This window comes from Oxyura jamaicensis, chromosome 3, assembly GCF_011077185.1.
Source record: "Oxyura jamaicensis isolate SHBP4307 breed ruddy duck chromosome 3, BPBGC_Ojam_1.0, whole genome shotgun sequence".
Lineage (NCBI taxonomy): Eukaryota > Metazoa > Chordata > Aves > Anseriformes > Anatidae > Oxyura > Oxyura jamaicensis.
The window spans coordinates 95870705-95894843 of NC_048895.1; the positions used below are offsets into that span (position 1 = coordinate 95870705).

Consider the following 24139-nt stretch of genomic DNA (forward strand, 5'->3'; position numbering starts at 1 on the left):
CAATATGAACTTAGAAGCTAAAAGTCACCAGGTATGGGAGCAATGCAAACAAGCTAAAAGCAACAGGGCAAAGGAGTGAGAAGTGGGGTAAGAACAGTATGGTTTAAATGTCCATGGCAGCCACTTTTCATGAGAAACCCAGCATAACAGTGATTCAGAATTCACCAGTGATAGGTGAAAGCAAGAGCAGTGCATAGGTGTCCTGCACAGTGCTTACAAGTGAAAGAGTGGCTGAAGAACTGGAAATGAAGGGCACTGTGCAAATTTCATGCGCACCTTGGCTGGATGTGGCATTCCAGTTAATCAGAAGCTTCATCTCTCAGCACTGCACCTGAGTTTGTACATGAAACTGTGCTTGAGTGCAGTCATATTGTGTCTATATTTAAGTCATATGCACAGCTACAGGCTTTAGAGACCTATCAGCCAATGCCCATGAAGAAAACCTAAGTCCTTGCTTTTGTATGAAGACAGATCATATGATGGCAGGTTCTGCTTCATCCATGATCCCTTTGCCCTGTGATAATGTTGGATGATCATCCTACTGGGTAACAACATTGTCCAATAGAAACACGAAGAAGTATCAACTGCCTGAGCTCAACTTGTTCTTATATTTTATGAACTGCTGCACCATTTTGTAAATACAAAGATGTTGTGCACTCAGTAGAAGAGCTTTGTGGCAGAGAAGCCTTTGAACTGACAATATACTGCTTTTATTTGATCTCTGCATTGAAGATCTGTTCAAAATCCTGTCAAACCTTTTAGCAATATGTATGGAAGAACAATAAGGTAAACTTTTCCATTAAATAAAGTTGTTACTTTTTTACATGAACTGTATTTCAAAGCATATCAAGAGTCCCCAAATTTTGTTTGTTTTATGGAGTCTGTGTTCATATTCAGGAAGTATTCAACGATTTTCAAAAAAAAAAATCTTTCTAGTTTCCTTTTATCCTACTTCAAGCAAGACAATGAAAGAAGAAAAAAAAGTTACTTATGTAAATGGAATTTTAGTTTATTAAGCAAAAGAACAAAGAATGGGGTCAAGTGTCTATTCCAGGCAGATTGCTCTCACTGCAAGAGAATGAAAGGACAGCTTAATAAGGTAGCATTTTCCATTCTGCTGCAGTTCTCAACAAGGTTATAATACACTGCTCAGAAAACAGTGAAAATAAAGCATATAGTTTCTCCTTTAAAACCTTATAGGTAGAGTGAGTTAACGCTTTGAATATCTCATGAGATATTCAATGTGTTCAGTGCTATTGCAGAGTTTAGAATATAATTCTTTTCCAGATTAAGTGATGTTTCATATTTAAATCTTCCTCACTCTTTATATACAGCCTATTTTCAATTAAACAGACTCCTTCAATATAAAAACAACCTCTTCATTTATGGATCCTATCAGAGCACAGTAGGTCCTATTTTACATTAGTTCTGCAAGAAAGTACTTCTTTCTCCCTCAGCCTCAAAAAGTTGTTTAAGAGTTATAACAACCCCCCTATGTCTAGGTCAACCCCCCTATTTTTCCTATATACAAAGAGGTCTCTAATATACTTTTGAGTGGAAGATTTCCTTCATTTCTTTTTATATAATTCTTAAGGTTTTCTTTATTTTTTTTTTATTTTTGCTTAAAACAGACTATTAAGAAATCTCATGGATTACCCATTTTTTTTTTTTTGGCTTTTTCCACAAAACAGATTTAAAATACTTAAAAAAAAAAAAAGGTAAATTTTAGGTTAAAGAGACAATTTGGTCTTTTTGGTTAATCTAAAAATTTAGGTACTACTGACCATATTGATAGTAAAAAAAATGTAAACAGTTAAGATTTTTTTTTTAATTACTACAGAAGCAAAGGAATGGTAAGAAAGCAAAAGTAAAGAAGGGATCTATATTGCATCATGAAGACTCTACAGCCAGCAAAACAGCAGAGAAAAGCTCCAGAAATACAAGAAACTGTCCCTAACCCTGAAAAAGACTACACCTCACATGCCTGCTTCTGCTGTTTTCAGATACCCACTGGCATGGGGAACTTGGATGATGCATTTCCCCTAAACCCTGCTCCCTCACTCTAACATCAAGGTTGTAACTTCAATAATATTTGACATACAGGTGAAGGCATAAGGTCACATTCACAGTAAGCCCCATAATTCTGCAAAACTGATAAGAGACCTAGAACCACAAAGCAAACACATGAAGTAACACCATCTTCCTATCCATAAGCATGCTCTAAAAATTACTCACCTAAAGAAGAGCTGCATGCAGTAAAGGCACCTACTACTACATAGCTTGCTTTACTCTAAAAGATCCTCCTCACTGTTACCTCAAAAAGACATGCTTTCCTCTCTCAACTTGGAAACACACCAGCCCATACACTCTGACCCACCTAAAGAACCCTACAAGGGGCTGAAGGAAAAACAAAGCACTTACCCCCAAGGAGCAGCTCAGGCAGAAAGAGCTCTCCAGTGGGACACCTGCGGCTTATATACCATTAGGCCCACCTGGCACCCAACCGATCACCTGGGAAAGGGGTAGGGCAAACCAAAAAAAGTGGAAATCAAGCAGGATGAGCAGCAGCTGTGTTGTTTTTGTGTATCTGGCTTAGCTCAACAGTGTGTAAAGCACAGTACAGGGAACTGGGCTGTTTCTAGAAGCAACAATTCCTGTGTCTTGCTTCAGCTTTGAGTATTGAAAGGAAGATACAACCAAGTAAGCAACTGAAGCTATTTCAACTGGAATTAGCTCAAACCTTTCTTCGTGGTTTCTTTACATGCATGATGGATGAAGACATCTCTATATTAATTCTCTTAGATTTATAGCTGCTCTTAGTAACATTAACCATAATCTCCTTTTGAATGGGAACAGTCTTGTATGGCAGTAAAAGGTTTGTCTGATGTTGGCTGCCCATATTTTTTCTTTTGGTGGCCTTTAGGTTCCCTGTTTATCATTTTTAGAGAACTTTCATGCAGATAATCAGCAGGCAAGGTTATGGCTGGTCTTAATGAAATTAAGTACACTGAAAACTGGGAAAAATTACTGGGAAAATCTACTGAGAAAGTTTAACACCAGCAAGCCAATGCAAGTGGTAAAATCTGTTTTAAATACATTCACTTGCAGTGGGATTTGTGGAATGAAGGAAAAATATAGCATATAGCGATAAGACAATGAAACATCCCTTAACATGGAGAATGTTGCTTTTCCCAGATGTGTAAAATGCCATCAGCATAAACTTCTCACTTCCCCTCAGCCTTTTTGATTTTTAATCAGGTTGTTTTAACTTTTACTGTCTTATACAACATGTGAAACTGAGCACATGATTGCTATTAAGGAGATTAGTGTTTTTTGTTTGTTTTTCTGGCTCTGCTCTCTGTGATTACGTCCTCTGCAATTAGCTGTACTGTTTTTGTGTCCATCATGGGTATGACCTTTTTTTTTTTTTTTTTTTTTTTTTCTTGTAGAAAGAAAACTCAAAAAAAAAAATATTTTACCCCAAGCAGAGCTACAGGCTGGGAGATGAGGGGTTAGAAAGCTGCCTGTCAGAGAAGGACCTGGGAGTATTGGTTGACAGTCGGCTGAATATGAGCCAGCAGTGTGCTCAGGTGGCCAAGAAGGCCAACAACATCCTGGCTTGCATAAGAAACAGTGTGGCCAGCAGGGCTAGGGAAGTGATTGTCCCCCTGTACTCGGCTCTGGTGAGGCCGCACCTTGAGTACTGTGTTCAGTTTTGGGCCCCTCGCTACAAGAAGGACATGGAGGTGCTCGAGCGAGTGCAGAGAAAGGCAACGAGGCTGGTGAGGGATCTGGAGAACAAGTCTTATGAGAAGGGGCTGAGGGAGCTGGGATTGCTCAGCCTGGAAAAGAGAAAGCTCAGGAGCAACCTTATAGCACTCTACAGGTACCTGAAAGGAGGCTGTAGCGAGGTGGCGGTTGGTCTATTCTCCCACGTGCCTGGTGACAGAAAAAGGGGAATGGGCTCAAGTTGTGCCAGGGGAGGTTTAGGTTGGATGTTAGGAAGAACTTCTTTACTGAAAGGGTTGTTAGGCATTGGAATAGGCTGCCCAGGGAAGTGGTTGAGTCACCATCCCTGGAGGTCTTTAAAAGACGTTTAGATGTAGAGCTTAGGGATATGGTTTAGTGGAGGACTTGTTAGTGTTAGGTCAGAGGTTGGACTGGTGATCTTGGAGGTCTCTTCCAACCTAGATGATTCTGTGTGTGTGTTTGATTTAAGTGCTATATCTGTGTTATAGCATTTTTTAAAGTTTATCATATGCAGATATTAATTTATTAAATTGCACTCATATGCACACTATTATACTAGTTTAACACGTCATATAATCTGACAGAGCAGTATGAAATATGTTCTTTTTTTTCTGAAAATATTATTTACATAGAACACTATGATTCAGTGCTTAATAAATGAAAATACAAGCAGAAATGTTTTGTTTTGTTTTCACATGCAGCGAACATAAGAAATCTTTTCTATCTCATTTTTATGGACTGGGGATCATTTCTCCCAGGGAGAGGGAGAAAGGAATCAGTAAGGTGCTGAAGTAAAATAGTGATGTGAAAGTCCTCTGCAGCCAAGAAACAAAGATCTCTTTCAGAATCATATGATAAGATTTGTCTGTTTAACTGGAGGTGCTAAAATCAATAGTTAATCATAAAGCATATGTGCTACATAAGGAACATTGCATTAAATCTTTCAGGATTGGCATTTTTTTATTATTAGTATTTTTAAATTACCATAAGTGGATAAGACCTATCTCTTCCTTACTCAAAACTTCATGGTTCGATCTTTAATCTTTAGATCGATCTTTAATCTTTAGATCGATCTTTAATCTTTAGATCGATCTTTAATCTTTAGATCGATCTTTAATGTAAGAGATCTGGTTTCATTTCATTTCTGTTAATGTTAAATTATAGCTGATACCTCTTTCTGCTTCTTTCTAATTTTTTATTGAAGGGAGGAGGTACAAAATAATTCACTGGTTGTGACCTTTTCAAAAGCAAAAGCACATAACTTTGTCTGTCAAGGCCTCTGATATTTAAACGTAAGATTTTTAGATAGTTTATATATAAATATGAAACATGCATTAGTTGCTGAATATGTTTAAAAGAATTAGTTTCTTATTTATTTTTCTGTGATATCTTTACACTGTATTTTCAAAATGATTGTAAAAAAAAATACATTTTCTTCAAAAAAAATAAAAAAATACAATTCTAAAAACTGTAAAATCCACAGGTCCAGAAATGAATATCTTGAATGTCCTATGAGCCCTAAGAGTCTACTTAAAATGTACACACACACACACACACACAAAAAAAAAAAAAAAGTTACCACTTCTGTAAAATGTGTCTTTTGGTTTATGATTATACATTTATGTGTTCTTGTGTTAATTGTTATAACAGGTTTGTGCCAAACTTTGAATAAGGTCTGAATGATGATTAGGTCAAAATCTGGATTTTACGTAATATATTTTATCCTTAGATTGAACAATGAAGCATAAATATTAGTCAATACAATCTGCCTTAAAAGTTGTAGATTAATTAATATTAATCTACATGTATTGACTGGAGGTTTTAAAAGGCGTTTTTAAGCCATTTTTAAGCATTTTGATGATGATTATTATTATTATTTGAACTTTATATCAATATTCTTTTCTATCTCTTTCAGTGTGTTCATTTATGTGCTGAAATTTACATTGCACATTTGGAATAATTTTATTCATCTTTATTCAGAATTCAAACTGACCCCACAGGCTGAAACACACCACTCTTCCTACATATTTCTTTTCTTTATTGGGAAGTAATGACAAAAACTTCTATTCCTGAAAGTGTCAGTTCTTACTACAGGTGTCTATGAAAAAGACTCACCTACTTTTTACCTGGAAAGGAAGGGAGGTGTCTGCTTGATGCTGACTAATATTAATAACTGTTGGTTTGTTCTATATTCTTATGTTGTTTTCATACCTGGTGGAAAAAATGTGACTTCTTTTGATTTATTGCCAGACTGCTTTATCTCAGCAGATTATTGTCTGCTTTTCCTAGTACTTGTAAAAGCTGTGCAGGTGAGTAGGTGAAATCAATGTTACATTTAGTTGAAACGTTACCACAATAAATATATTTCAACAGAACCTCCAATTTTTCTGTAATCTGGCTAAACTGCCTTATAGGTTAGCCTGATGGGAGGATCAAGGGTTAAATTGGAGGTAAAGGGATCTAGATAAAAGCACTTAAGTGCACATTTACCCAGTGAAATGCTGGAAATAGCAACTTTGGTAGGACTTTTAGGTGTTTGTCCTATAGATGAAATCCAGCAGAAACGTACTTGTCCTAGATAGTCATAGCAAATTAGAGTTTTCATAGAGACTAAATATGACTGAAAATAACCTACATTTTCTTGAAATGGATAATTCACTTCTTTCCCCCCTCCCCTTCCCCCCCCCCCCCTTTTTTTTTTTTTAATGTGTCTGTCTCCTTTAGCTGAATGTGGAGCAACTGTCTCTGGAAATGAAGGAACATTGTTGTCTCCAAATTTTCCATCTAATTATGACAACAACCATGAATGTATCTATAAAATTGAAACAGAGGCTGGAAAAGGGATCCATCTTAGAGCCAGGAGTTTTCAGCTGCGTGAGGGAGATATTGTTAAGGTAAAAATAAAATTATTTCACTTTCTATCATGCTCAACATTCACATTACATGAATGACTCAGTATTTAATACCAACTATCTTTATCTTCATTTCACTTTCTCACACTGAATATAAATTTTGTCTGAATATAGGTGGCATTAAAAGTTCAATTGTATTTATAGAAATATTAGGCCATTTACATTGGATGTAAATGTGAAAAGAAAACCTAAAATGTAAACTTGAATTTTGAAAACTAAAGTGTGAATATTATTTTCTGTTCACAATAATATTTATAAGTGAAGCTCTGGGATTGCTTAAAAAAAGGACAGTTTTTAATTGCAGATGGTACATTATCGGTACATTTTTATTCTCTTATTTGGCTTGCACAGAGTGGGCATTTCTTTCAAATTTATTAATTTTCTCACTTGAATAGAAAGATGCCAGCTAACATAGGTTATTGTAATTGCTCTGGGTGTATTTTATTTCTCTAGGTGTCCCTGCCTGAGCAGGGGCTTGGGCCAGATGACCTACAGAGGTCCCTTCCAACCTCAGCCATTCTGTGATTCTGTAATATTGACTAAAACAGTACTTAAATAAGTTGGTTTTCTTTTTTTTTGCTCTTACTCTGTAGGTAACATTTGAAACACACCCTAAATATGTACAAATTTTGACATGTACTTCTCTACAATATGTTCGTATAGATTTTTAATAATGGCTGCTACATTCTTGTATGGGAATAAAACATGACATTCATATGAAGTGTTGAACATATATTAAATTATTCTTTCAAGTTTTTGTTTCTAATTTTTCAGTTATTTGATGCTTCAAATCACTGAGGACTCTGAATTCAGTTAGCAACTTGCTATCTGGGGATATCACAGCAACCCATTTAGCATGTTATGCATAATTGTCTGTATTTCCAACGTGATAGTACTGTTTTTTTATTTTATTATTATTATTATTTGCACTTCCCACAGTAGTTTAAATATATTATTATAGAGCAAATTTTGGTTACCATACTTTTATCTATTATTCCATTGTAAGAGTCTCTTATGTAAATGTGTGAATTGTAAATTTGGTGAATTTTAAAATCAAAGGGAAAAAAAAAGGGGGGGGAGGGGAGGGGGAAGGGGTTAGGGACTTCTCTTTAAGTACTGGCTTTCCTAATACAAACATTCACATCTTTGTTACTATACTGTTTTTTGTAGCAAGTACAGACTGGATCAAACCATGAATTAAGCAAAACTTTAAAGATCACCAACAGTATTAGAATGTTGCAGGGTCTAGAGGGCAAGATGTATGAGCAGCTGAGGTCCCTTGGTGTGTTCAGCCCAGAGCAGAGCAGGCTGAGGGGAGGCCTCAGCCTGCAGCTCCCTCACCAGGGGAGAGGAGGGGCAGGCGCTGAGTTCTGCTCTCTGGGGACAGCGACAGGACCCAAGGGAACGGCATGGAGCTGGGACGGGGAGTGTCAGGCTGGATGTTAGGGAAAGGTTCTGCACCCAGAGGGTGGTTGGGCACTGGGACAGGCTCCCCAGGGTCATCATGGCACCAAGCATGCTGGGTTCAAGAAATGTTTGGACAATGCTCTCAGACATGGTTTGATTTTTTAGGTGGTCCTAAGTGGAGATGGGAGTTGCACTTAATCCTTGTGGAGCCCTTCCAACTTAGAATATTATATGATTCTATGATCTTAGCCTGTAGGTTTCATTTTAGATCAATGAAAATTGAGTAAAATTGGGCAAAATGTGTGATCTATATTATCCTTTGCTCCCACGTTCCATGGTTTGGTAGCATAGATCCCACAAAACCATGAATAGATGCAGCAGACACAGAAGGACTTAACTGACCACTGAACTGCTTGGTTACTGTACTCAAGTCTCTGAGAAGCTTTGCAATTTTTTATAAACAATTTAAGAGACTACCTGAACCGTAATAATAATAATAAAAAAATATCTTAGAAAACCCTAAACAAGCATTCAAGAAACTCAATTATTCTTCACAACTTTTCATGAGTTAATGTCAAGCATACTTAGAGCTATTCCCTAGAGATGGAAAAAAGATTTGCTGGAGAGAAAGCTGTTTGGGGCAATCTGTCACATACTTTCTTCCTTCGTAAATCTGTTAGCATATTACTCCTGAGGATCCAAAGGAGCAAAGGCAAAATTATGGCTATGTCCGAACTGCAAGGCCTGTACTTTAGATCTGAACCAAATGGCACAGCACAATCTCCATCTACACAATTAAACTTTCTTCCCCCATAACCTCTTCATAGCCTGCATTTATAGAACTAATGTCTATTTTGTCTCCACTCCCATGCCAGAATGTGCTTGTATATATTTCCATGGAATCAACCCTTGATCTATGCAAGCTCCCAAACCTTACACAGACATTGTCTGGAAGATTGCCAATTGGAGCAGGCCGAAATCTTGACTGAAAATGTGCTGAAGGTTAAATAGAGCATGCAACTGAATGTTACATGTCTGGGGGTTTGTCCTTGTTTTGTTTATATCAGTGACAGCCTGGTTAAGGTATCACTAGCGTTCAGATTATATAAACTTGTCCATGCAAGCTTCTTATTTTCTTTTAGTTATTCTGTGTAAGATGACCTTCAAGACTGAAATAAATGCTTTTATCATGCACCAGGAGATCACAGAATCACAGAATTTCTAGGTTGGAAGAGACCTCAAGATCATCGAGTCCAACCTCTAACCTAACACTAACAGTCCCCACTAAACCATATCCCTAAGCTCTACATCTAAACGTCTTTTGAAGACTTCCAGGGATGGTGACTCCACCACCTCCCTGGGCAGCCTGTTCCAATGCCTCACAACCCTTTCAGTAAAGAAGCTCTTCCTAACATCTGACCTAAAACTCCCCTGGCGCAACTTTAGCCCATTCCCCCTCGTCCTGTCACCAGGCACGTGGGAGAACAGGCCAACCCCCACCTCTCTACAGCCTCCTTTAAGATATCTGTAGAGAGCGATAAGGTCGCCTCTGAGCCTCCTCTTCTCCAGGCTGAACAAGCCCAGCTCCCTCAGCCGCTCCTCGTAGGACTTGTTCTCCAGGCCCCTCACCAGCTTCGTCGCCCTTCTTTGGACCCACTCAAGCACCTCGATGTCCTTCTTGTAGCGAGGGGCCCAAAACTGAACACAGTACTCGAGGTACGGCCTCACCAGAGCCGAGTACAGGGGGACAATCACCTCCCTAGCCCTGCTGGTCACACTGTTTCTTATGCAAGCCAGGATGCCGTTGGCCTTCTTGGCCACCTGAGCACACTGCTGGCTCATATTCAGCCGACTGTCCACTATCACTCCCAGGTCCTTCTCCGCCTGGCAGCTCTCCAACCACTCATCTCCCAGCCTGTAGCTCTGCCTGGGATTATTACGCCCCAGGTGCAGGACCCGGCACTTGGCCTTGTTAAACTTCATGCAGTTGACCCCAGCCCATCGGTGCAGCCTCTCCAGATCCTCCTGCAGAGCCTTCCTACCCTCGAGCAGATCGACACTCGCACCTAACTTGGTGTCATCTGCAAACTTACTGAGGGTGCACTCAATGCCCTCGTCCAGATCATTGATGAAGATGTTAAAGAGGACCGGCCCCAGCACCGAGCCCTGGGGGACGCCACTAGTGACTGGCCTCCAACTGGATTTGACTCCATTTACCACAACTCTCTGGGCCCGGCTATCCAGCCAGTTTCTAACCCAACGAAGCGTGCGCCAGTCCAAGCCAAGAGCAGCCAGTTTCTTGAGGAGAATGCTGTGGGAAACGGTGTCAAAAGCCTTGCTGAAGTCAAGGTAGACCACATCCACAGCCTTTCCCTCGTCCACCCAGCGCGACACTTTGTCATAGAAGGAGATCAGGTTCGTCAATCAGGACCTGCCTTCCATAAACCCATGCTGACTGGGCCTGATCGCCTGCTTGCCCTTCAAGTGCCGCATGATGACTCCCAAGAGGATCTGCTCCATGAGCTTCCCTGGTACTGAGGTCAAGCTGACAGGCCTGTAGTTCCCCGGGTCAGCCCTCCGGCCCTTCTTGTAGATGGGCGTCACATTCGCTAGCCGCCAGTCAGCTGGGACCTCCCCCGATAGCCAGGACTGCTGATAAATGATGGATAGTGGCTTGGCCAGCTCCTCTGCCAGTTCTCTCAGTACCCTTGGGTGGATCCCATCCGGCCCCATCGACTTGTGCACATCCAAGTGCCGTAGCAGGTCACCAACCAGTTCTTCGTGGATGGTGAGGGCCACATCCTGCTCCCCATCCCCTTCCACCAGCTCAGGGTACTGGGAATCCAGAGAACAACCGGTATTGCCGCTAAAGACTGAGGCAAAGAAGGCATTGAGCACCTCTGCCTTTTCCTCATCTCTTGTAACTAAGTTTCCCCCTGCATCCAGTAAAGGATGCAGTCAGATGATGCTGACTGTTTGATTATCACTGTGAAGTGACACTTTGTGATTATTTAAAATCTGCTAGCTGAAAGCAGAGAACACTCTAGCAACCTAGCAGAGGAAGCCAGCAAGAATTTTGTTTTCCAAAACAATGGCAGTTATCTTAGAAACTTAGCTAGCTGAGTTAATCCAAGTGGTCCATCTAGCTCAGTATTCCTTCTCTGATAATGGTAATAGAAAGTATTATTTGGGTAAAATAAGCAAGCCTGACCACTTGTCTGTGCTCCATTCCCCTTAGGTTTCCCCAGCATCCACAGCTGTTGGGTTAAGTTTTACTGTCTGTTCCGTTCATTATATTATGCACCTATTGTCTTTTAATTTTGTTAGTCATTTAGATCAGTTGATAGTACATACCTGTTCTGCGACAATAGATCCTGAAAGTTCACTATGTACTGTGTAAAGAAGTAGTTTTTTATCTTTTTTATCTTTTTTTTTTTTTTTTTTTTTTTTCCAAGGAAATTTTTCTCTTTAATATGGGTTAGGAAAAGGGGAGATACCATATTGACTACAGTATATTTTTCGGCATGGATGAGTTCAATCTCAGCTAACATGCTATTTTATTTTAATTCCCTAAGACAGTTCAGAATTGTATCTTAACTGTGTATGCTTGTTTTGCTTACAGCATGGTTTAGGCAAATACGTACCATCTAGTCTCTTCCCTTTTCTTTTGTGGTTTGTCTGTGAGGGAGATCTTGGCATATGTGTCAGAAATATATTTTAATATACGCTGACCAGATCTACAATCTGAGCAACTGGGAAATTATAATGCTCTCCAAATGTTTACCGTCCCCAAAGCTTTGGCAGAGATGCAGAATTCTGAAGTTTGCTTTCTTTCCTCTGTGTACATAAATATGAGCAAAGTATGGTATAATCACTAAACATTATGTTGTGCTTGCACAGAAGAAAGCCCCAAGACTTTGCCTTTCAAGCAGATTGCAAGGAATGCACAGAGTCTTCAGAATATTTATAAACCTTGTGCTGAACCACAGAACATTTTCCCACCTGTATATCTTTCTACTTTTGAAGAAAATATATGCTTATGTAGTATTGCATTTTGCATCTGTGGCACAGTGCTGGCAGCTAGGCGGGCTGCAGAGCAGAGGCTGGGGGCTGTGAGGAGAGGCCGGGGCTGCCGCATGCTGGACACAGCTGGTTCCATCTGGTTCCAATGGCCCCACCGCAGGGCATGAGTGGGCCCAGCAGCCGAGATGGAGGTGCCTTTGGGAAACATTTGAGAAAAGGTAAAAAATGCTGCGCAGCAGTGTGAGAGAGAGAGTAATGAGGGGAGAAAAAAAAAAGTCTGAGAAACAATTCTGGCAATGCTAAGGTCAATGCTCCACAAATGTCTTACAAAGTATACAATATCACTATTTGTTTGAGGTAAAATGGCTAAGAATTCCATGAGGATTTAATGAAAAGATTGGGGAACATACATAGGAAGATGCATAACGATATCAAGAAACTGTATGGGAATAATTTCTTAGGCCATCAAAGCAGTATTTTAAAAACATTTCCCTTTGGGAAAACTTTATACCATAAAGATCTGAATGGTTAAGGAAAATTGCAATTTAGTTATAAGTAATTTGTTCTTATTATCAGAAAGAGAAATTGGATTTTAGGAAAATCTAGCCAGCGTTTATTTCTCCTTCAGGTATTTGTTTTTACAACCCACAGCAGATTACAACCCACAGTACATTAACACCATTACTGGGAGATTTTACTTCGTGAATAACAGTAGCACTGTCCTCTCTTCTCACCTGCATATTTTCAACCTAGCAGCAGAGCAACCACATACCTCTCTGTTCCTCACAAATACTTAGGTGAAATGGAGCATCCCTGAATGTCCTGGCTTCATTTATCTTAGTGCACTAAACAGTGCCACAATTGTTCTCTACTGCCCCCAAGGCCAAGTTCTACAGTTTGAATACATCCATAACATTACACTCTCTTATCTTTCAGAACAAGGTGGTTCACTTAAACCTCCTCTTGGAAATAGTCCCTGGCCTATGCATCTCCTGGGCTAACATTTTCTCTGAAAAGATTTGTGAGGGTGATAGCAGGCCTGCATTAAATGAGTGCCAAGGATGTACTAACAATAAATATTGTGTGAACAATCAAGTTGTGCTTGTCTCCTGCTCTGGCACAGGAGACAGAGCACAACTCTACATGTTTTTAAAATGTAAAACCAGCTTCAACAGTGTGTGTTTAACTGGTTTTCCTGCTGGCACACGTACAAACTAAAAAGTCATCTAAATATTGAAGTTAAGTAGTGCATAGGGAAGAACATAATTTTCAAGTGTTTCTGACATAAGGCTATCTATGTACATGAGGAAGGGGCAAGATAAATGATTTCAAGGAGAGTACTTACAATGTATTGCCAGGGTAATGACTGTAAGTTATGAGCAAAGCTTCCTATAGCTGTAGCGAAGTTTGAACTTGAACTGGGGGGAAAGAAGTCAGAACTTCTGACTTCTAAAATAAAATAGAAATATTTACAAAAGAAATTGAAATGGAGGTGAGTAGCTAAGGAGGTGAATAGCTAAGCTGAGTGTCTGGGTTAGCTGAGTATTTTAAAGCTTATTCTTTCTGGCTGACACTTCAGATTCCTCATCTTTCTGCTTCAATGACCACTTGAAACTTTTTAATTCTTTAAAATGGTTTCTTTTGGTGATATCTTTATCATGCGATCACCATGAATTTGTTAGAGGCAACACTAAAACCAGGGTATAATTTCATGTCTTTCAGAAGCTATGTGGCCAAATATATTTGAGTTTGCTCCATGGCACAGAAAATAGTGCTTGGAAATTGTGAGTTATATTTGAAATTGGTTCCCCTACATTAATTAAGCATGTGCCCTATAGTGGCAATGTCCATACCAGTTATTAATGTTTTCTGGCCCTGGAGGCAGTCACACATAGCGTATCTCCTCCATATATCAGAACACAGTGGTTGCACACAACCTGCCTATTGGGAATAGTCCTTGGCCCACACTATGTGCCAAATTGTGCCCAAGAACTGTTAGAGAAAATGCAGCCTGGCTTGCAGCAAAACTTTTCCAGGGACAATTCAAAGTTATCAGTATGGATGGTTGAGCTTCAGTTCTTGTTATTCGTTCACTGGTAGTTTCAGTTAGTAGAATAGAGATGCACCAAGTTATGTCTGTAATGTTAGCAACAGGAGGACAAGTGTTACCAGTTAAAAATAGTCCCTGCCTTTTTACAGCTGCTTTCACTTGATTCTTCTTATTTTTATTTCATAAAATGTCATTTGCATTTGTATCTGGATTAATATTGGGAGAGAATATGATTTAATTTGCTGATCCTCATGCATCAAGAGTATCTGTAAAGTCAGTGAGGTAGAACACCATTGGAGCAGGATGTCTAAGGAACAATTGTAATTATTAATGGTATTTTTTGTCTTTTAAAAACAAGTGAAAATCACTTCTATTTTAATACAGATAGCATTTACTAGTAATTACAATTAAAAGTCCATCATTCCATTGAAACTAGTAAATCTCTGAAACAAGATAAAATATATTTTTCTGCATAGTATATGATGAGATTTTTTTTATTATTTTATTTTATGCAATAATTATTTTATAAAATAGATTTCCAGCTCTGATAAATAAAGTGCAATCAATCAGTGAGATAGATCTATAGCTCTGGCCCAGGATAGTGGTAGGAGTTTGGAGGCTTTTTTTTTATTATTTTTTTTATTTTTTATTTATTTATTTTTTAATATATTGCTAGCACAGCTTGAAGTCATTTCGGCCAAGAGATGTATGCTAAGTATGTGTTAATTACAATTGACTTTGACTTGCAATAACTCATCTACGTGTCCTGGTATAAGACAATCTTTGCCTTAGTAATAAGGAAAACATGTATTGTTCTAACATGGGCTAGTACAATTTATTATTGTTCAGAAGCTTCTTTGAAGGAAGGTTGTTATTTACGACTGTGTATATTTATGAAACTAAATTTGTGCTTTCATATTAAAAAAATCTTTATGCATGTTGTTTTTATTATTTTATGTTTTGATTTGAATGAGGCTTCTTTTAAGACATTAACGTGTTGATGGCATAATGGGATTTTCTACACTGGGAAGACAGCTCTGCTTCTAACAGTTGGTTATCATCCATAAATGCAGTTGCAATTATTCATCATCTCTAAAGATGGGTTTCTAAATTTTGTTTTTACATCTAGCTGGACATTAAAATAGGAAGAAGTTTCTGTTACTTGAATACAGGAATTTATATTGTTAAATGGGTCGTTGACTTCTTCTGTTTGGAATTAGGATAAATCCTTAATGTATACCTGTGGTGGTTTTACTGTGCTAGGCAGTTGAACACCACAACCGCTCTCTCACTCCCCCTCCTCAGATGAGGAGGGGAAGAAGTAAAGGAAAGAACAACTCACGGGTTGAGATAAGGATGATTTAATTAAAGAGGGGAAATATATATATATATATATATATATATATATATATATATATATATATACATATACATATATAATTAAGGAAATATTATTATTAATTAAACAATTCAACTAAAGGGAAAAAAAGGGAAAGGGGAGAAGGGAGGGGGAAAGGGAATAACTAAACAAAACAAGTAAAGGCTATGTGGAAGTGCAGAGGAAAGAAATTACTCTCTACTTCCCACAAATGAGCGATGCTTGACCACTTCCTTGAAGCAGGGCCTCAACGCACGTAGCCGGTGTTCAGGAGGAGGACCGACGTTTTCGCAACGAGAGCCCAAAGAGGGGAGAGCCCTCCCCTCTTCTTCCTTTTTCCACCTTTTATTGCTGAGTGTGACATCATATGGTATGGAATATCCCTTTGGTTGGTTTAGGTCAGCTGCCCTGCTGATGTTTCTTTCTCACTTTTTGCCCACCCCCTAGGAGGGTCAGAGAGAGTCCTGATGCTGTGCCAGCACTTAGCAGCAGACACAACACTGGTGTGATACCACTGCTGTTCTAGCTACAAGTGCAGAGCGCAGCACTGTATGGGCTGCTGCAGGGAAAGTTAACATCCCAGCCAGACCCAGTACAATACCTCAAGATCTGAGAATGAAGAGATGAAGATCCAGAGCTTAGATGTTTACTGTTATTGCAGTTTAGATATCTAATCACTGTAGGACATTTGTGGTCAGAGTAAATTATCTTTCACTTCATACTAGAAACCAGCTGTTCAGATTTATTACTTTTGCAGAAGAATCCACATGAGTGTTACATGTCTTGGGAGTGTGAAACACAGTTTGTATTTGTCTGTTTTTCCAATAAAAAGTATAGGTGACTTAATTTAATTCAAGAAGAAATCAGGTTTTTAAATTTGAGCCAAAAATCTACAGAGGAGTATATGGGGACTTCACACCTTTCAAGGTTCTCCAATAAGCAAAAGTAATTTTCCATTCCCTAATCAATACCAGCTCTTCGTACTTGTGTTGGTGAACAATCAAAATGACATTCTTATTCATTCTAGGATTTGAAAAATAACAGGGGTAATATTGTTATTTTTGTCCTCTATTGACATTTTTAGTTAAAGTAGCATAGTAAATAAGAACACCTCTGCACTTAGTTTGGAAAGAGACTCACATATTTCTTTGAAGACCTATCTTTCTTTAAAACCTACAGTAAAACAAAAAATGTTGCAGGCTCAGAATCTGAAATAAAAAGTGATATACTGACTTTAATACTTCAGTTCTGCTTTTTGATATCTCCAGGCAGGAAAGAACAAAGTAGAATGGGGTTTGCCTCTTTCAGCTTTACTTCAATAGTGATTTTAGTAATTATACTTCTATTAACCTTTATGAGTTATCATAAAAAATAATGTGAGGGTATGAAACCTCGGAAGACAGAGTTGTGTATAAATATTAATTTCCTTCGAGATGAATTAACAAACCTGAAAAAGAAGAAGAAAAAAAGCTATAAAACACTTTAAGGGTGACAATAATTTGTATTTCACTGAATTTCATAACTAAGAAATGCATTTGCTAACATGATATATATACCACAAGATTTTTCCAATGCATAGCTAACTTTGGAATTGTTGTATAAAGTTTTTCAGATATTCAGATTCAAATAATTATATATCCAGTTTCATACTTGTTATACTATTATTTTCTTTCTACAAGGTGTATGATGGAAAAGACAGTTCCTCCCGCTCACTGGGAGCCTTCACCAAAAATGACATGATGGGAGTTATCCTAAACAGCACCTCTAATCATTTGTGGATAGAGTTTAATACCAATGGATCTGATACTGACCAAGGATTTCAGCTCACTTATACAAGTAAGTAGCTTACAAATATGGTCTGACTGACATTTCTATTTGTATACTGAAATGTATATGTGTACATATGTATGTATACTTATATTAAAATGTGTATTTCTCAGCTGCAGTGATTTCTCATGGAATAATGAAGATCATTACCTAAGATGTACTGTGTTTATGAGATTGAACTTTAATTGCCTGCACTGCTTGATAGGTGCTAGTGCTTTAGGAACATCACTAACAGCAAAGTTTAAACCTTTAAAATTTAGAAAGCATTATTTAAAGACTTAGCAGTGGGTTTTGAAAAAAAAAAAAAGAATTGTGAAATATTGTGGTTTGAATATATCGGTTTTATGTTGTAGCAGAAAACTTATATGTAGCCAGATCTTAAAGGTTCATTTAATCCTTGCAGTCAAAATTAAAATTATATATATATATGCAAATGAGACTAAAAAGAATTAAGTGTGCCTGAGTGCTCAGCCTAGTAATTTCCTGACTGGTTGTGAGGACCAGGGTGGAGTATACTGGACCTGAGTGAAGTTTGCACAAGTCATACACTCAACCCACAGACTGAGGGTAATTTATTAAAGTAATTTAGCTGGCAGAAAAGTGAATCTTTAGAGGATAACTAGCTTGTTTCTAGTAGATATAAACAGATGTTTTGTTGAGACTTCAAGGAATCTCCAGGTAGCCTTTGCCTTCAATGTATTGCCTTTTACATCAGCTTCGCTACTGCAGAGCAGAGAATCACTTCATACTTCAAATTTGTCTTACAATATTAAAAGGAGCTATGGCACAGAAATGGAATCATAGCTCTTTTTCATACATCTGCTGGCTTCCTTTTGGATTGGAGTCAGCTGTAAAATAAGCAGAAATCACTCACTTTCCCTTCAGTTTTTCTGCTCAGCCTGGTAAATCTGATAGTATCACACTGTCCTTCAGGTGGTTTTTGTTTGTTTTAATATAGATAGTATTTATTCTTTCATTTTATGTTTCAGAATCCAGAAGGAACCACTAGGCATATCTACTCTGATCTGTCTATACATACTGTAGAATGTTTCCAAGGGTTAAGCTATTTGCTTTAAAAATAATATTTTAAGGGTTCTGATTTCAAGGGAGATGAATCAGTTTCTTTCAAATCCTGCTACAGTTTCATTTACCATTTAGAAACAGCATTTCATTTAAAGATGGAATTTTGCTTAATTTCTGCATCCAATAGCTTGATTTTGTAACACCTCAGTTTGCTATTCTAAGACTTATTCTCATGTACCTGTTTTTCTATATATGTTAATATATGCTTCATGTCTTAAACCTTTTTTTCCCATGCCTGTTTGATTAGTTTTGAATCTCTTTTTTTCTGTTCTATCAAGTGTTTTCATATATCTGCAAGTGCATAGACAGAATTTGATACAGTCATCTCACAGTAATCTTAACAAAACTGTGTACACAGGGAAGATCTTCATGAGATATATCTTCCCTTTTTCACTTTCTACCTGTTCTTGTTCTTCTTTTTCTTTTTCTCTTTTGTTGTCCCTCATTTATTATATCATACATGCTCATTTTGCAGTAGTTCATATTGAAATGTTTATCTGTGATGAGTTTTGCTCCTGCCTGTTCTAATACAAGACGATCCCCATTTGGAAATGCAATGTAATTACCTACTTTTCAGGAAGTCAAATTCAAGACTATACATTTGTGAAGTAGTGACCATCTAACCAGCTGATTACATTGACTGTAAAAACAAACCATATTCTGTGTTATTTCCAAACACTGTAGTCTGGTGCTTTTCACCATTTATTAATGAGTACAAGATTTATTATTTTGGGGTGCTTTGAAAATTGGTTGCAATGCTGATTCCCATTTTGGAAAGATTCCACTCCAAGCAATATTTTGAGGATTATGTATAACAGAAAGCTATATTCATTCATTATTGGATGGGATTAAAATAATAATAATATTTTGGTGTAATTCCAATGCAGTTTCTAAACAAATACATTAGTTTTGTGTGTGGACACCAAACAAAATGATAATTATCTGTTTGGATTAATCAAATTGTAGTTTACAGCTGGAGTTAAGTTCCCTGAGAGATTACTTCGCAGTTTATTTGATCACTTACCAGATAGAAATATGCCAGATACTTTATGATTACTAAACAAAGAAAAAGTTAAAGGACTATTAAAATGTGGACTTACTGAAGGAAATAAGAAATATGTATTCTGGTGAATAACAAATACTGTAAGACTGTTTAGAAAGAGCTAAGAAGAGTGCTAGAAAAAGTGATGGTGTAATAAATCTAGTAGTAAATCAATTCTGGTCGTTCCCTATCTGGTTGCTTAGTTCTGGCTGCCTGGAGGGGCTATATCAGCTACCTTTAATTGTTTGTCTTTTCTTCTCATGAATACTATTGAAAGTAAGATTAGTGCAGCTGTGAAGTTTGGGTTTTAGAACAATTGCAAAGTGTTATTAAACCTTAACCTTACTTAAAGGTTAACCTTAACCTTACTAAAAGGTTACTATTGTAGTTCTATGCAATACTATCTTTCCATCTTTTTAACATTCTGAATTCTGTGGATGATACTAAATTTACAAATAGGACAGTAGAAAAAGCTAACGATCCATGAGAACAGAAATGTGCATAGAGAAACCATTAATTTTGTTTTCAGAATCTCATTACTGAACTAATAAAACAGAATTCTATAAACCCAGAGTCTGAGTGGCTTGTATAAAATTGTAGAAATTAGAATATAAGACATTAAAAGAAAATCTATGAAGGATTCAAATTCTAATGAAATGTGCAATATAGATAAGATTGCTTCAGGCTAGAAACAATACTGAATGGAAACAAAATTATTGTAATTTAATTCTGTGATCCATAACTACACAAAGGTTTCAAGGAAATAGATTTAGCATAGTGGACAGAGAGAAATTTTTACTGGAATGGATGGTAAAGCAATCCGTAATCTTTCTGAACTGTTTGCAGAAGATATGAAATATTTTGACTGAGGAATAAAGTAATAGTAATTGTATGTAAGGAAATTCTGATTCAGAAAGATTGAGACAGTAACATTTTGCTAATGGTTTAGCCTGGGATTGGTAGGAAAAGTATGCATCTCCATGAGAGTCAATGAAACTGTAATTTGTGCAATAACTGAATCTGAGTCTATCAGGGGAACAAAAGGAACAAAGAAGAAAACTATACTTCCTATAAGACAAGTTAGCATAAAGCTGCTTCCTTAAAATTAGAGTGGAAATGGGTTGTAATGAATAATAGAGACTGTTTTCACATACAGTACAACAGCTACACTGGTGTCAGAGGGAATGACTCTTGTGAACGGTCATATAACAGAATCACAGAATAGTCTAGGTTGGAAGAGACCTCCCCTTTTTCTGTCACCAGGCACGTGGGAGAATAGATCAACCGCCACCTCGCTACAGCCTCCTTTCAGGTACCTGTAGAGTGCTATAAGGTCACCCCTGAGCCTCCTCTTCTCCAGGCTAAACAGTCCCAGCTTCCTCAGCTGGTCCTTGTAAGACTTGTTCTCCAGACCCTTCACCAGCTTCATAGCCCTTCTCTGGACTCGCTCAAGCACCTCCATGTCCTTCTTGTAGTGAGGGGCCCAAAACTGAACGCAGTACTCGAGGTGCGGCCTCACCAGAGTCGAGTACAGGGGGACAATCACTTCCCTGGACCTGCTGGCCACGCTGTTTCTTATGTAAGCCGGGATGCTGTTGGCCTTCTTGGCCACCTGAGCACACTGCTGGCTCATATTCAGCCGACTGTCAACCAATACTCCCAGGTCCTTCTCTGACAGGCAGCTTTCTAACCCCTCATCTCCCAGCCTGTAGCTCTGTTTGGGGTTGTTGTGCCCCAGGTGCAGGACCCGGCACTTGGCCTTGTTGAACTTCATACCGTTGGCCTCGGCCCATCGGTCCAGCCTATCCAGATCCTCCTGCAGAGCCTTCCTACCCTCAAGCAGATCGACACACGCACCTAACTTGGTGTCGTCTGCAAACTTGCAGAGGGTGCACTTGATCCCCTCGTCCAGATCAACGATGAAGATGTTAAAGAGGACTGGTCCCAGTACCGAGCCCTGGGGGACTCCACTAGTGACCAGCCTCCAACTGGATTTAACTCCATTCACCACAACTCCCTAGTCCCGGCCATCCAGCCAGCTCTTAACCCAACGAAGTGTACACCAGTCCAAGCCATGAGCAGACAGTTTCCTGAGGAGAATGCTGTGGGGGATGGTGTCAAATGCCTTACTGAAGTCAAGGTAGACCACGTCCATAGCCTTTCCCTCATCCACTAAGCGTGTCACTTTGTCATAGAAGGAGATCAGGTTCATCAAGCAGGACCTGCCCTTCATAAACCCATGCTGACTAGGCCTGATCGCCTGCTTCCCTGCAACTGCCGCATGATGACACCCAAGATAATCTGCTCCATGAGCTTCCCTGGCACTGATGTTAAACTAACAGGCCTATAGTTCCCCTGGTCTGCCCTCCGGCCCTTCTTGTAGATGGGTGTCATGTTTGCTAGCCGCCAGTCAAGTGGGTCCTCCCCCCATAGCCAGGACTGCCGATAAATGATGGAAAGTGGCTTGGCCAGTTCCTCCGCCAGTTCTCTCAGTACCCTCAGGTGCATCCCATCCGGCCCCATCGACTTGCATACATCCAAATGCTGTAGCAGGTCGCCAATTATTTTCTCCTGGATTGTGGGGGCCACATTCTGCTCCCCATCCCCTTCCACCAGCTCAGGGTACTGGGCGTCCAGAGAACAACTGGTTTTGCTGTTAAAGACTGAGGCAAAGAAGGCATTAAGCACCTCAGCTTTTTCCTCATCTCTGGTTAATAAGTTTCCCTCAGCATCCAGTAAAGGGTGGAGATTCTCCTTAGTCCTCCTTTTGGTATTGATGTATTTATAAAAACATTTTTTGTTGTCTTTAACAGCAGTGGCCAGATTGAGCCCCAGATGAGCTTTGGCCTTTCTGATTTTGTCCCTGCACCGCCTTGCAGCATCCTTGTAGTCCCCCTGAGTGGCCCGCCCTCTTTTCCAAAGATTATAAACCCTCTCTTTTCTCCTAAGCTCGAGCCACAGCTCTCTGCTCAGCCAGGCTGGTCTTCTTCCACGCTGGCTCATCTTTGGGCACGTGGGGACAGACCGCTCCTGAGCCATTAAGATTTCTTTCTTGAAGAGCGCCCAGCCCTCCTGGGCTCCTCTGTCTTTCAGAACCGCCTCCCAAGGGACTCTGCCAACCAGTGTCTTGAACAGCTCAAAGTCAGCCCTCTGGAAGTCCAAGACAGCGGTTTTACTGATCCCCTTCCTGACTTCGCCAAGTATTGAGAACTCTACCATTTTGTGGTCACTCTGCCCAAGACAGCCCCTGACCAGCACGTCTCCCACCAGTCCTTCTCTGTTAGTGAACAGAAGGTCTAGCGGGGCACCTCCCCTGGTAGGCTCGCCAACCAGCTGCGTCAGGAAGTTATCTTCCACGCTCTCCAGAAACCTCCTGGACTGCTTTCTCTGGGCTGTGTTGTGTTTCCAGGATATGTCTGGGAAGTTAAATTTCCCCACAAGAACAAGCACTGACGATTTTGCAATGTCTGCCAGCTGCCTGTAGAACTCCTCATCTGTCCCCTCATCCTGGTTTGGCAGTCTATAACAGACCCCCACCAGGATGCTTCCCTTGTTGGCCTTTCCACTGATCCTAACCCATAGCGACTCCACCTTGTCATTCCCAGCCTCAAGTTCGACGACATCAAAACACTCTCTAATATAGAGAGCCACTCCACCACCCCTTCCGTGCTGCCTGTCCCTTCTGAAGAGCCTATAGCCAGACATTGCAGCACTCCAGTCATGAGTGTGGTCCCACCACGTTTCCGTGATGGCAACCAAGTCACAGCCTGCGTGCTGCGCAATGGCTTCCAGCTCCTCCTGCTTGTTGCCCATGCTGCGTGCATTAGTGTAAATGCACTTTAGCTGGGCCTTAGCCTTCTCCCCCAGCCTTGCCACTGTTCCCCCTGGCACACCTCCAACAGGCTTTGTTTCATCCCCACCCCCCTTCTTACCTAGTTCAAAGCCCTCTCAATGAGCTCTGCCAGCTCCTGGGCCAGGATCCGTTTTCCCCTTGCGGACAGTTGGGACCCATCTGAGGCCATCAGGCCAGGTGCCGAGTAGAGCGCCCCGTGGTCAAAGAACCCAAAACTTGTGTGTTGGCACCAGCCTCTGAGCCACGTGTTTATCAGGTGGGCTTTTCATGTCCTCTCTGAACCATTCCCTGCCACTGTAGGAATGGACAAAAACACCACCTGTACTCCCGCTCCGTCCACTAACCGTCCCAGCCCCCTGAAGTCCCGTTTGATAGCCTATCTCAGTTTTGAAGAAATTATAACAAAAGCTTTATGGGACTGAAGTTTTTTTCCTGAGGGTACTGTCAGGTTTCAATAGATTATTTTGGTTTACATGTCTTTTATATACCAAAGACTTGGAAATAAGACTGTCTTCTAATATGAGCAGTCATTTTAGTCTTAAGAATGTAGCCAAAGTTGTACATTTTTTTCTTTTATTTTATTGCTTACTTCTTTTAAACAGAGCTTGAAAAAATAGCTAAGTTCTTTGTTTCCCCTTAGATGTTTTTATTTTTAACCATCAGGGGAAGTCTGTGAAAGATCCAAGGAATAAAAAAGGGCTTTTAAGATGGTTTTAAATCTCTAAGACATCAATAGTAATCTGTGTGTAAAAATACAAGCTTATACATAATGTTGTAGCCACAACTGACTATTGTGACTGCTGATTTTATGGGT

At 39.5% G+C, this 24139-nt stretch overlaps 1 protein-coding gene across 2 annotated transcripts in view; it reads left to right on the forward strand.

Annotated features, from left to right (window-relative positions):
- CSMD1 (CUB and Sushi multiple domains 1) overlaps positions 1-24139 on the forward strand; it is a 1151643-nt gene that overhangs the window by 888158 nt on the left and 239346 nt on the right. For both annotated transcript variants that reach the window (XM_035319885.1, XM_035319886.1), the window contains exons 22-23: positions 6475-6644; positions 17200-17356. In XM_035319885.1, the coding sequence (XP_035175776.1) occupies positions 6475-6644; positions 17200-17356 (327 nt within the window). The remainder of the gene's footprint in view (positions 1-6474; positions 6645-17199; positions 17357-24139) is intronic.